Source organism: Cebus imitator, unplaced genomic scaffold (genome assembly GCF_001604975.1).
Source record: "Cebus imitator isolate Cc_AM_T3 unplaced genomic scaffold, Cebus_imitator-1.0 Scaffold596, whole genome shotgun sequence".
In the NCBI taxonomy this organism is placed as follows: domain Eukaryota; kingdom Metazoa; phylum Chordata; class Mammalia; order Primates; family Cebidae; genus Cebus; species Cebus imitator.
The window spans coordinates 663,389-676,396 of record NW_016107911.1 but is presented as its reverse complement, the minus strand read 5'-3'; the positions used below and the strand labels follow the sequence as shown (position 1 = coordinate 676,396).

Here is a 13,008-nt window from a genome sequence, read left to right as displayed (position 1 = left end):
GAGGACGGGGAAGAAATTAAGGGACTAAGTCTGTTGAAGATAAACATATCTGTGATCCACTGCCTGAGATAATCACAACAGTGAAACATGAAGGTTGCATGCCAGCCAGATGCTCATAGTTTAACAATTTTTAGATAACCACTGAAGGAAAAAGCATCTTAGGATTCTCAACATATTTGCTGCCGCTCTTCTCCCCCCAAAATGTCATGCAATAAAGCATTATTTTTATGCACCCTCTCTGAAAACGTTTTGCAAAATTCTAAGCTTCTTACTTAGAAGCTAACAGGACATCTTGCTGAAAGATGACAGATCATAAATGCTCTTTAAATAAATTAACACATGGTTTAAGAGAAAACTATCAATCAGAAAAAATGAGTCAATATAACAAATATATTTTTAAAAGTCAATAACATACCATCAATCATAAAAATATTAATGAAAATAATGACAAAAAGGATGATGTAAACAGCAACTGTTTCTTTATGAATACAGAACATAAACTCTTAACTATGGGCCAGACATTGTTTAAATTCCTTTTTAAGTGTAAACAATCAAACAATCTTATGAAGAACATTCTATTGTCTTCTCTCTAAAACTGAGGAAACTGAGGCACTGGGGAGCTTATACATTAAGCTGGTAAATGATAGCCTTGTGACTTGAACCAGGGAGGCTGCCTCCATGCTGGATGAATTATAAGTTATGAAAGAGAAGAACACAAATCTCTAAGTTTTGCAAAGCGAACAATATTCATTTATGTATTTCCAAATAATATGTGATATGGTTTCTCATGTTGATGATACAGATGGGCTGTATCTGTTTCAATGAACAAGTAAAATTTGAGGAAAGAAGCTAGTAGTTTTCAGTTTTGTGTTATGTTCTTTGAATAAAATGTAGGACAGAATGAAATTATTTTATTCGTCCTCCTATTTTCTTCTTTAAAAAATGTTAAGATTATAATGCTCATTATGCCATTGGCTTATTGATTTGGACTGATGACTTTCTTTAAGAATAGATTAGAGCTTTGGGGAAGATAAATCTTCTGGAAAAGTCTTGATTACATTATATTAGCTAAATTGTAGTTGATTTCTTGATTTTATATTTCAGCCACGCCTTTTCTTCATTATGCTAATATGACTTCAGGTTAAGTCAATGTATTGAAGTAGGACTGATTTGCCTGAGCTGTGGGAACATAAGTCTTTTCCCACTAGGTAAATGATAGCAATTAAATGAAATTTGGCATAGAAGGGAAATAATTTTCCCATAGTTTTGTCCCACTAGCATACAAAAGTTCTGACACCGCACAAGCCACAGGGCTTGCTGCAACTTTGGTGATATACCACTCAGCATAATCTGGTTGCCAAAAGGCTGTGCCTGCAGCTTGTGCTGAGAAAGATTCATTAGCGTCCTTTGGTGGCAGATATACTACAAAAGTGAATCTGAACAGAATGGGTGGCTAAGTTAAAAAAAAAAAAAAAAAAAAAGTAGGTGAATGTTACTGGCAAAAGGCAGTACCTGCCCTGGTGAAAAGTATGGGCATCAAGCAGACCTGGTATGGAACCAGCAGTAATTATTGGTAAGTCAATTAGCCTCTTTAAGCATTGGTTGCCTCTTCTTTAACAGGAGATATCTACCTCATAGAACTGTTAAACGCATTAAATAGTTGTAATATGACTAGCACAGTACATGGCATAATACAAGCTTAATGAAAAGCTACTTCTCAACAAATTTAATTACTGGGGTGGGGGAAGTATAAGTTAAATAATTTCAAAGACATAACATAATAATTAGACATTATTTTCCATTCCCCAAAGTCCATTTTAGAAGTCTGAATTCTTATATGCAGTTACTCATTTTCTGCTTAATCTTTAAAACTAAGGACATATTGTTTCTCCAGGGAACTCTCAAAAACAAACCAAAGCAGAATCCATGGTATTTACTCAAATCTAAAGAGATGAGTTTCTTATTTTTAGGATAATTTTGGCCAAAGATCAGAGAAATCCTTTTTTGTTGGCACTAAATTAGAAGTGTTCCTAGTTCCAAGAATCATATACTAGAAAGTTTTCCAGAAAGGTCTCCTTTAATCTTTACTCATGATACAGTTAGATAATATATCAACAGCACTGGGTTCTCATCTTTCTTCTTTCGTTGAAGTGTTTTCATGTGCATTTGTACTCATGACAAGCCTACTTTAAACACCAGTCTTACGGGGGTGGGAGGAAACAAACGGTAACTCTGTTTGTGTGATTAGGGGAAATAATTTGGTTACTGCCTCCCCTCTGGCAAGGGAATCTCTGTATTTGCATTTTCCAAGAGTAGCCACTAGTCACACGTAACTATATAAATTTAAATAAAATGAGTTAGTGTCCTCTGTCACACTAGCCACATTTCAAGTGTTCAGTAACCACATGTAGCTAGGAGCCAGCAAACTGGGCAGTGCATATATAGTTTCCAACATCTCAGAAAGTTTTATCAGGTAATATTGCTAAATGATTGACAGTGAAGATACCCAGTTACAGTTTAATTTTTCTTTCTTAAGTGTAATAAGATATAGGCACCTTCTATTCCTTAAGAGAAAAAAAGTATGTAAAAATACCTCTAGCACAAAATGTGAAACTAAAGGCCATCTCAGGCTTTTATCCCTTCCCCTTGTATTGGCTTAAATTATTTCATGGAAATGGAATGGCTCCAACCTTGTGATCCCATGTTCTGCTGGTGAGCCTATCAAATTCACCTATGTCATAAAGAAGCATGGCATGGCCCCTGGGTAGTTTGTTGAGGCAGGATTGCCTGAGGTAACCTGACACATTCCACGACTCGAGTACTCCTATTAGTCAGCTGAATAATTAGAACAGCTATTCAAAAAAGGATACCCTGGAACTGTTAACCTAAGCCAGGTGGTTTTAGGCAATAAAGTGGCCCTTTCCTTTCCTGCTGTTCCTATTTGAGATTTCTTGAATTTTGCAATTTCCCCTCTCTCATGATCCCATTCTCATTTTACTTAAGCTTCCTATCTGGTATTTCTTGGAGAGTTCTTGCCATAATGACAGAATTGGTGATGCCACACAGCAAAAAGAACAGACAAGAATAAACTTTTCATGGCCAATGAGGATAATTAAATGTCAGGCCTTCATGCCCTGCTGGGCTTTTCCTTCGCTACCCTGTACCAAGGTCTTATTTGCCTGACACTCCAATTCCGTCAGAGAATGTCGAGAACAGCCTAAGCTGCATATTCTTTTGCAGTATATACAATTCTGTATTAAAAGATTCACCAAAAGGTAAAGGGGACAGAGAAGAAAATACAACAGGAAGGGGTCTTTTTTTACTCCAAGATTTCTCACCATCACAAATGGAACTCTTAATCAAACCTGAAAGAGATTGTGGATATTTATAACATTGAATTCTGTTCCCAAGTAAACTTTCAAGGACAGAGATTTTAGTTTGAGAGTAACTAACAGTAGAGGAGAAAATAGGCAGGTCAAACTTGAAGTCATCTAGAAGAAAAGGGGAAGAAAAAGAAGCCAGCTGACTCCTAAGAGGTTATATACATAACAATGGAGGTTTGTGAGTCTCTTAACTATTCATTCACTTTCTCCCTTTCTTCAATTCAGCTGAACTTTCACCATCTGCAGATTTGATTCTGCTGGCATCCCTGCCTCAGTGACATACGCCACAACAAATGGCTTACATCTATTCCTACTATATTGTATATGTTCCTAGAATCAGAAGTGAGACAATGAATACATTTTCCCATAAAGACATTACATTTATAATGATTCAATAAATTTAGGTTTTAAGAGATCATTGGCTATAACACGAAGAATTACTTGGGGGCAAGAATGGAAACAAGTAGCCATCTAGGAGGCCACTTCGAAAGTCTAGGCCATAGATTGTAAAAACTGTTTTGGGAGGTAGTGGTCAGAATGAATGGAAAAAGATAGATGGATTCAGTATATATTTTGGAGTAGAGATGACAGGACTGAGTCTGGTGTAGGGAATGGGGAGGGGAAGCAGGAAGGGATGATACTGACATTCACTGAGATGAGGAATATTAGAAAAGACACACATGAGAAGAGAATCTGGGTGGCAGAGGTGGGGTGAGGATGACGAATACTGTTTTTGATATGTTAAGTACCACATCTGAGTGGAAATATTAAGTAGGCAGCTGAATCTAGGACTCTGGACTTAAGAAGAAAGAAATGGGCTGGAGATAAAAATTTGGTGGTCTTTAGCATACAGAGAGTATTTAAAGCCATGGAATCAGTTGAGATCACACATAAAGAGGGAATAAAAAAATAATGAGGGTACCATCCTTGTTACATTTGAGGTTAGGGTCTATATAACACTGCATTAGGAGTTTTATAGAACTTTTAGGTTTCTCTGTGGACTATTTAATATGTATAATTGAGAATATGCATTTAAAATTCTAAGTAATAGACATAAAACACATATTTCTGAACACAAGTATTTCTCCTGTGGGGAAATGACAGTTTAATAAAGGATTTATATCAAGTAGAATCACTGTAGCGCTTTGAGTTTCATATAGAAGTGAACACATCTTACTCTTCAATGACCGTACCTGGTTATTTTTCTGGATTGCTTGGAACCATATAGACCAGAGTTTTCTAAAAATCTTATTTGATATTTCTACCTAGTTTACCTCATTTTCTATAACTATAACCAGAGAATAGAAGTTTCTTCCCTGCTTTATAAGAAAAGAATAGCTCACTGAGACAATAAGCATAAACTTATTAACTGAATCACTAAGTGGTAAAAATTTTTGTAGAGTTGAATTAAACATTTACATTTGGCAGTTAATCAGGCAAAATACCAAAAAATATGAAAAATTAAAGTGCTGTTTTGTTGTAACAATTTCAGAAAAAAGTACTGCAATAAAAGGGGCACAACTCAAAATTCATTACATACATATCTTGCCACAAAGAATCTTCTATTATCTGTTTCAGTATCTGAGCTATGTTGAAGTCAGCAATTTGTACATTCTGTGGCTTCATTTTTTCTTTTCTTTTTAAATCAGCTACCACACTTCTGAGAACCAAATGTTTGCCAGGACTGAGTCAAATTTTCCTACCTTTTGAATAAGTTTGTTTCTTGATTTCTGTGTATTTCTCAGAACAAGGCCAATTTGTATCACAATCTGGAGTCAGAGACAGATTGAAAAAGACTGTCAGATATTCTTGGCATCTGTTATCACCAGGGCTGTCACACACGATGCTCCAGACATTCCCTGATCTGACCCAATCTTAAGCACCTCTCCTCTCCTTACACATGACTTCTTCTACTGGGCCCTCTGAATCTTCTACTTTTCATCACAAAGCTTTATGCATTCAGTCTGTCCTCTTAAACGTTGTTGCTCCCTATGTGTTGCAACTCAAAACTGACGGACCAGTAGGTTTAATACTATTCTATAGCCCTCTCAAGCAGACACAATTTACTCTTCTAGCTAGGCACCTTTCAGCACCGCATGAAATAACCTCACATGTAATTTCCTATATGTTCTTCCCTACTAACATTTAGATCTTTTAAATTTGGGTAGCACATTTCAATCAAGGCTACCCAAATTTGGTGGTCTTTAGCATTCCAGTAGCACTGGAAATACAGACTTCATTTTAGAGTTTTCAGAAATTTTATTGATTTATATAGAAGGTGGGTTTTACTGTTTTATGAGGGTTAATTTTCTTACAGGATCTCATTCAGAAACACAGCAACTTTAGCTAAATCCTTTAAAGCAGTAGCCAAAATCTATTAGCTGGGGATTAGTTGGTTAACTACATTGTAGGTGAAATGATTGCTTTTTTGATTGATTCAATTATTTATTAACTCAATTATACACTAAGTCCTCACTACAGGCTAGGCAATATTAAATGAACTGATACAACAAAACAGATGCAGTCTCTCTTCTTAGGAGGCAGATATAAACAAATAAAACCACAAATTGTTAATTATAAGTAACAATTAAAACATTAATTATATAAGTACTCCATAGTAAAAGTTCAATATATAGCGATTCCGGGAAGGGGAACAATTTAAGGGAGAGCAACTTGTTGAGAATGAATGTTTGGGAAGGTGGGGATTAGAAAACAAAACCAGATCAAAGAAAATTTTACCCACTCTTTCCCTTCTAGTTAGGTATAGCAATGATTGGTGAACAAGTAGCCCGTGCATTATGGAGGATTGGGTGTGTTAAAAATGTGTTTATTTATCAGTTAAATTCAGGGAATAGTTTTAGTTTTGCCTAGCTTAAAAAAAAAAAGCCCAGCAGTCAGCAGTCACAACTGTGAGCTCTCATATATAGTGATAACATCCACTTCATCCACTTACTCTGATGCCAATGGCGATGCCTACAAGGAAGGAGCCTGTGGATTCAGAACACACTGGCTTTCTGCTTCTTGTTAGCAGTCTTTGGAGACACAGCAGAGTTGTTTACTAGTATGTAAACAGAAGCCCAGAGGCGAAGTGCTTTGATCCAAGTCTCCTTTTCTCCTGGAGTTTTATAAATATTTTCCAGGTTTATATATATATTTTTTTCTTATTCAGATGTATTATTCTTTTAAATATAGAGAACATGTCCTGATTCCGTTCAGTTTGTCAGATAAAAAAAGAAGTTACAATAATAGATAACTGACTCAGTGCAGAATAACACCAATCATAGGGACATTGTTCTGGTTTTGATTTCAAAGCAATCACTGAGTAAGCTTCCTTTGAAATGGAACGTGAGTCAGCATTCAGCAAAGCTGAGTTTAAACCTCTACTCTAGATTCTGAGTGACAGAAAGCTTTTAAATAGGGCACTGTTTGTTCATAGTTTGGGGTATCTGATTTACTTGGCTTTGTTAGACAATAGAGGCTTTGGTTCAGTTATATTTTTAACATTCCTTAAAATAAATCAAAGAGTGTTCCCATTTTGGATGTGGATTGGTATGGTAGAGGAAATGAGGAACTAAAAAGTGCCAAGTATTCAGGGATTACTTGCTGGGCTCTGTGCTGGACTGCCTTGGTTAATATTTTTTTGGTTGCACGTAATAGAAACTGGCTCTGGCTAGCTTAAGGGAAAAAAGTTAGTAGTGCTAACATACTGGAAGGGTATTTGGGTATCTCACAGAATCCAAGACTCTTGGAAAAATGGGTTGGGGGAACCTCTAACCTTAGATATAGGGGTTCATGTCTGTCTCCCTATGGAAAAATAGTTGAAGTGATGTCACCATAAGACTTTTCATAGGAGGCTCACCTGGGGTCAGGTCTTCACCTACAGATCTGTCAGTCAAGGTTAGAGGGGCAGTATGGTTGAGCCACTTGTTTGTAGGTATCCACACCTGTATTTTGCAATTAATTTCCAGAGAGAGGGAAATTATTATAAACTGGAGGCTATACCAGCAAAGTCTATATGGGGTACTTTACAAGATTAATTTTTTAATAGTCTATAAAAATCACTTTCCACCTCACAAATGAGAAAACTGAGACTCAAATTAGTTTGGCAGCTTGTCTAAAGATCTACAATTAAAATGTAGCAGGGCTAGAAGACGAAGTATGTCTATAAGGAAGGTTAATCTTGTCCTTAAAATATTCAAGTAGTATGATAAGACTACCTGAGACAGAAAATTTCAACTTAAGAAAAATTCTAAAAAAAAAAAATTAGATATATGTTTTAAAGAAATTAATAATAAAAGTAACAACCAAATAAGTTTAGTAGCTCTTTTAATTACACTGAGAAATCTGAAAAAAGTACAAAGCCCATGAAAGTAGATGCATTTTAGAAAATAAAACATTTCCACACACACATTTTAATGACATTTTAGTTTTGAATTAAAAATATTCATGATTTTGCATTGAAGCATACTGTCTGTGAATTAAGTACATTTTGACATACTGAGAAAAGATTTTATATATCCTGTATCTGAAGCTGAATTCCTATAAAAGGCTGAGTTATATTCTCTTTCTAGAGATTAAGTTCACAATTTGATTTGTAGACTAATGGTTTTATTGATTCAAAGTGACTTCAAAGAGTATAAATAGAAAATAAACTAAAGGGGGGTGTGTGATATATGCTTATTTGATGTATAAGATCAAAGTTGAATTAACATAATAATATTTAGTGCTTTTAATTGTATTGTTTCTTTTCAGTAGAACAATGAAAACACATAGATCCAACTGCAGAAAAGAGGTTAGATGATGCCAGAATGATTCTTTATATCAGTGTTTTATTTCCAATTATATAAATAGGTGATGTTGAAATCCATGCTATTTCTATCCTCAAAATAAGATAAATGTATGGTTACATTCTAGCATCTCATCAAGAGTCATCATGAAACAATAATATATTTACTACTTTTGCCAAATAATATATAACAGACTACCACAGTCTATAAAGTTTTCTTAATTACTTTTGATAATGTGGCACTTTACAATGACTTTGGGTCTTATCATACTCTGTTGCTGCTACTACTACTAATAAAATAATAGTAAATGTAAAGGAGAAATCAAAAGAAAATAAATTAGATCACTTGATAGTTCTAAATGTTGTTTTGGTTTATCCTTGAACTGGAAATCAATTCTACATGATATGGAAAGAAAACAAACAGATCTTTATAATTCAGAGCATGTATTTTGAAGGTGTAATAATTTATCCAATGCCAGTGTGGGTTTGCTTGTCATGTTCTTTTTATTCAATGTCAACTGGTTCCGTAGCTATTAAAGCACTTAACTGTTTTTGCGCACAGGAGAGGAACAGTTCCAAACTGGACAGGCTTCTTTGACGGATGACTTGATCAAGCTGTTGAATTTTTTTTAAGACAGGGAGAAAGAGAAAAAAATATACTTAGCTGAAGGATAAAGAATATTATGTTACTAAAGCCCACTAGAAAAAAAAACTTTGCAGATGAGACAATTTAGGAAATCAAATAGTACTTAAAACTGAATGATGTAGTCACTTTTTCTGGGCTAAATAATCTAAGATGAGATGATAATCATTATAGTTTTATAACTGATGTTATTCAGTTATTGGAGAAAGATCATACATTTGATCAAAATGATTTCAGAAAACATAAAATAGTATTAAAATGTCAGTTCTCAATGTATATATACAACCAAACATGCACAAATATATTACAGATGCAAGTAACAAAATAAATACATAGTACAGAAACACAGCATAATCACATCGTGCATAGGGTTTAGTGGAACAAATAATAAGGGAGGAGATAAACAATTTGTTGAAATTGAGGAAAGTTTTGGGGAAAAGCATGCTTTAAAAAATATTTGAGGCCAGGTGCAGTGGCTCATGCCTGTAATCCCAGGGATTTGGGAGGCTGAGGTGGGTGGATCATTTGAAGTCAGGAATTTGAGATCAGCCTGGCCAACATGGTGAAACCCCATCTCTACTGAAAATACAAAAATTAGCTGAGCATGGTGGTGCACACCTGTAATCTCAGCTACTTAGGAGGTTGAGACAGAAGAATTGCTTGAACCCAGGAGACAGAGGTTGCAGTAAGCCAAGATTGTGCCACTGTACTCCAGCTGGGTGCCAAAGTGAGACTCTGTTTAAAAAAAACAAACATACAAAATATCTGCTATTGTTGAAACTTTTGTCCTTGTCCCTCTGCTAAGGTAGAGATGTCTTATTAGGATGTTTAATTATTTCAACAGCAAACTCATATAGTAAACTAAACAAGAGGGTTAGTAAGGGAAATCATTTGCATTATATGTAATAAATAACACTCTAGATGGTAAAGATTATTGAATATAAGAAGAACAGCTTCAAACTTTTGGCCCTAAAAAATTTGCCTATGGGGTAAAAATAACCGAACAATGAAAACACCTTCCCTATAGTTTACAGAACAATGGAGGAACTAAAAGCCAAATAAATCCCATTTCATATTATATACTTGTCATACTTACGCAAAAATTGACATTCTTCTCACAAGCCTCTGCATCCCCCACAAAGGCAAACCCAAACATTAATTCTCTATTAAATTATACTTCCATAATCACTATACTCAAAATGGCTGAAAAACTAGATGATTAAAATACTGGAGTATTCTAAGAATTAATCAAATAGAGTGACTATATTTAGCAAAATACTCCTATAAAATAATTGAACTATACTGAAGCCCTTCAATTCTAATATTCAGAGATTCTATGTACGGAAATAAGATTTCTGCTTATCCTTTTTCCTCCCAGATTTTTTTCCTTCTTCCTCTACTAGATGATACCTTCAGGTGAATACATACCTTTTGCTTACAAGACTACTAAACAAAAGAGATCTTAGAATGTAAGTTACCTCTTGTCTATCTTGCTAACTACTTTATCCCTAGCATCTAGAGGAGGGTCTGGCACATGTTAGACAGGCAATAAATATTTGCTGGATTGAATGAATCAAGATACAGAACCCCAATCAAACAAGGCAAACTACTGGGAAATGAGAGATATACTTTTAATGCTATGACCCATAGCATGCTAAAATAATCTAAAAGATACATGGGAGGTTAAAGTCATATTTTAAAAAGTTTCATTTTAATATATGTAAAACAGATTGAAATCGAAGTATTTTCAGTTTCTAAAATTATTTTGCTCTTGGTCTAAATTAAACAGTACAGAAGAATATACCAATACTCAGTTCCAGTCCATTCTCCAGTTTTCTGTCTACTTTTGGATGTTTTAAAGCACGTAAAGATGGGTTTTTAAAAATACGCAGTCCACATAATATAATTCTTATAATTATTGAGTTTGAGAGGGTCCACCCAATCACTTTATTTCACTTCCATTACTGGAAGTTTTCCCTATCTCACTTTTAAAAAATTGCTGGCTGGGTGCAGTGGTTCACACCTGTAATCCCAGCATTTTGGGAAGCTGAGGCAGGTGGATCATGAGGTCAAGAGATTGAAATCATTCTGACCAACAGGGTGACACCCTGTCTCTACTGAAAATACAAAAATTACCTGGCCACACACCTGTAGTCCCAGCCACTTGGGAGGCTTAGGCAGGTGAATCACTTGAACACAGGAGGTGGAGGTTGCAGTGAGCAGAGATGGTGTCACTGCACTCCAGCCTGGCAACAGAGCGAGCCTCTGTCTTAAAAAAAAAATTGCTTATCTGTATTTTATAATTTATTTAGGTATTCTCCCTTACAGACATGTAAGTTTATTCTAACCTTTTAAGTTGTTTTTCAAGCAATAAAATTTACAATCTGAGTGCACATCCTTTAAAAGATGTTGAAGATACTGGAATTTGTCAATGTCGTTTCTGCATATTGCAAATTATGGTACATATTGCCAAATTTGCTTTCCAAAGAGAATACACTAAGTTATGAGTCCCAATTGCAGTGTTAGGAGAGGATCAGTATCTCTTGTTTTATATTCTTTTAAACAGTTACATAATTTTCATTTTATAGCTATAATATATGTAACAGATATTTTAATATTTTATTCTATTAGCAGACATTTAGATTGTTCATAAAATTTGGCTACTATAATTAAGGCTGTAATGAACAGTCTTCAACACAGACCTCTGTATACATGTTCTAGTACAGCTTGTAGAAATTGTTTGAGCCAAGAATATGTAGTTTGCAATGCTACCTCTAATTATAAATCAGCTTTCTATAAATGCATGAATCTGTTTTTAGGCTCTCCATCATGTTCACTTGGACAATTTACCTATCTCTACACAAATGTAATGCTATTTTAATTACTACAGCTTTATAATAAACTTTAATATATCAATATTACCAACATAAAATATTTCAGAAGAATATAAATTAGTGGGCATTTGTAAGAAAACTGAGTTTAAAAAGGAAGTGACCAGACTACAGATAGTCTCATAACTATTTTTTTGCACAGGCACAAAATATAAGCAAAACTCAGCAGTATATTGAGACATATAAATAGCAAAAACCCATTTCTTCCTAAGGTAAGTAAACAATGCAATCAAAACTGAACCAAGGATAGTCGTATTCGGAGAATGAAGTCTGGCAGGATGAAATACGTAATTGTGTTTGGAGGTGGCTCCATGGGTATTTATTATTATGCTTCATAACTTGTGTATGTATAACATATGTGCTAGCTGTTAACAATTGAAAATCTTTCATAAATCCCCCAGAACAATCAGGAGTTACATTAAAACCAAACATGACTTAATATCTTAGAATTTTTAGAAGCTAGCTAAATGAGAAACTTTTCTCCTTTTGAGGGAATATAATACAATTTCACAGTGTGTAACAAGCATTCAACCTGTGATTGTTGCTAAGTAACAATAATCTGAATTTGTGCATTCAGAATGAGTATTTCTGTAACTTTTTTAAGAGGATATACATAAGGACAAAAAATTTTGATAGATTTCTGTTTGAACATACCACGTTTCTCTTGCTCGTGTTAGAAGTCACCATGGAATTGCTGACTATAAGAAGATAGGCATAAAGGTTTTGGTTTTAGGCAGCTGCCAAGGCTTATTTCACATCATTTCATGCCTCCCCAGAACACTGAAAGTAAGAAGCCTTTAATAAAACAGGAGTACAATACTTTAAGAAGCAACAAGGTGATATTGATACTTTATGGGAGGAAAATAGAGATTGGGCCATCATAAAACTGAGCTTCCCTTCTTCTTGGGCATGGTACATAGAGCACGGCTGTGAGATGGAACATATGCAACCTTTCTCTTAAAAGGATGTTGAATTCCTCTCTCTGAAACAAATACATCAAAGTGATGTTTTTGGCAGATTCCTGAATTTCAACAGTTACTCTTTTATTACGCATGACCTTATTATCCTTTATTGAGGCAAGAATTTTGGCAAAATATTCAACTTTTTTGCTCCTTGAGGCATGGGACTTAGTTCTGTATTTGTGGCTTTCATTTTAAAGTGAATCAAAGATTTGTATTCTGTGACATAGTAATAAAAAATATTATGTCCAGAGTAGTGGTGGCAAACATTTTTTTGACATGAGGTTTAAAATCTCTTCATAATAGCATAGCTCTAACCAATTTGTTTTCTCTTCCATTTTTCTGT

General features: G+C 34.7%; 1 protein-coding gene across 11 annotated transcripts in view; it reads right to left on the bottom strand.

Moving 5' to 3' along the window:
- The window catches only part of CCDC91 (coiled-coil domain containing 91), a 385,716-nt gene that overhangs the window by 28,083 nt on the left and 344,625 nt on the right, over window positions 1-13,008 (bottom strand). For 7 of the 11 annotated variants that reach the window (XM_037734255.1, XM_037734257.1, XM_037734251.1 and 4 more), the window contains 2 exons: window positions 8,717-8,784; window positions 5,619-7,327 (listed from right to left, as the gene is read on the bottom strand). The exons of 1 other annotated variant lie outside the window; for it this stretch is intronic. In XM_037734255.1, coding sequence (XP_037590183.1) covers window positions 7,282-7,327; window positions 8,717-8,784 — 114 coding nt within the window. In that variant the 3' untranslated portion in view covers window positions 5,619-7,281. Of the gene's footprint in view, window positions 1-5,618; window positions 7,328-7,692; window positions 8,785-13,008 lie in introns of those variants that run through there. 3 more of the 11 variants (XM_017516589.2, XM_017516586.2, XM_037734254.1) reach the window with 2 other exon arrangements.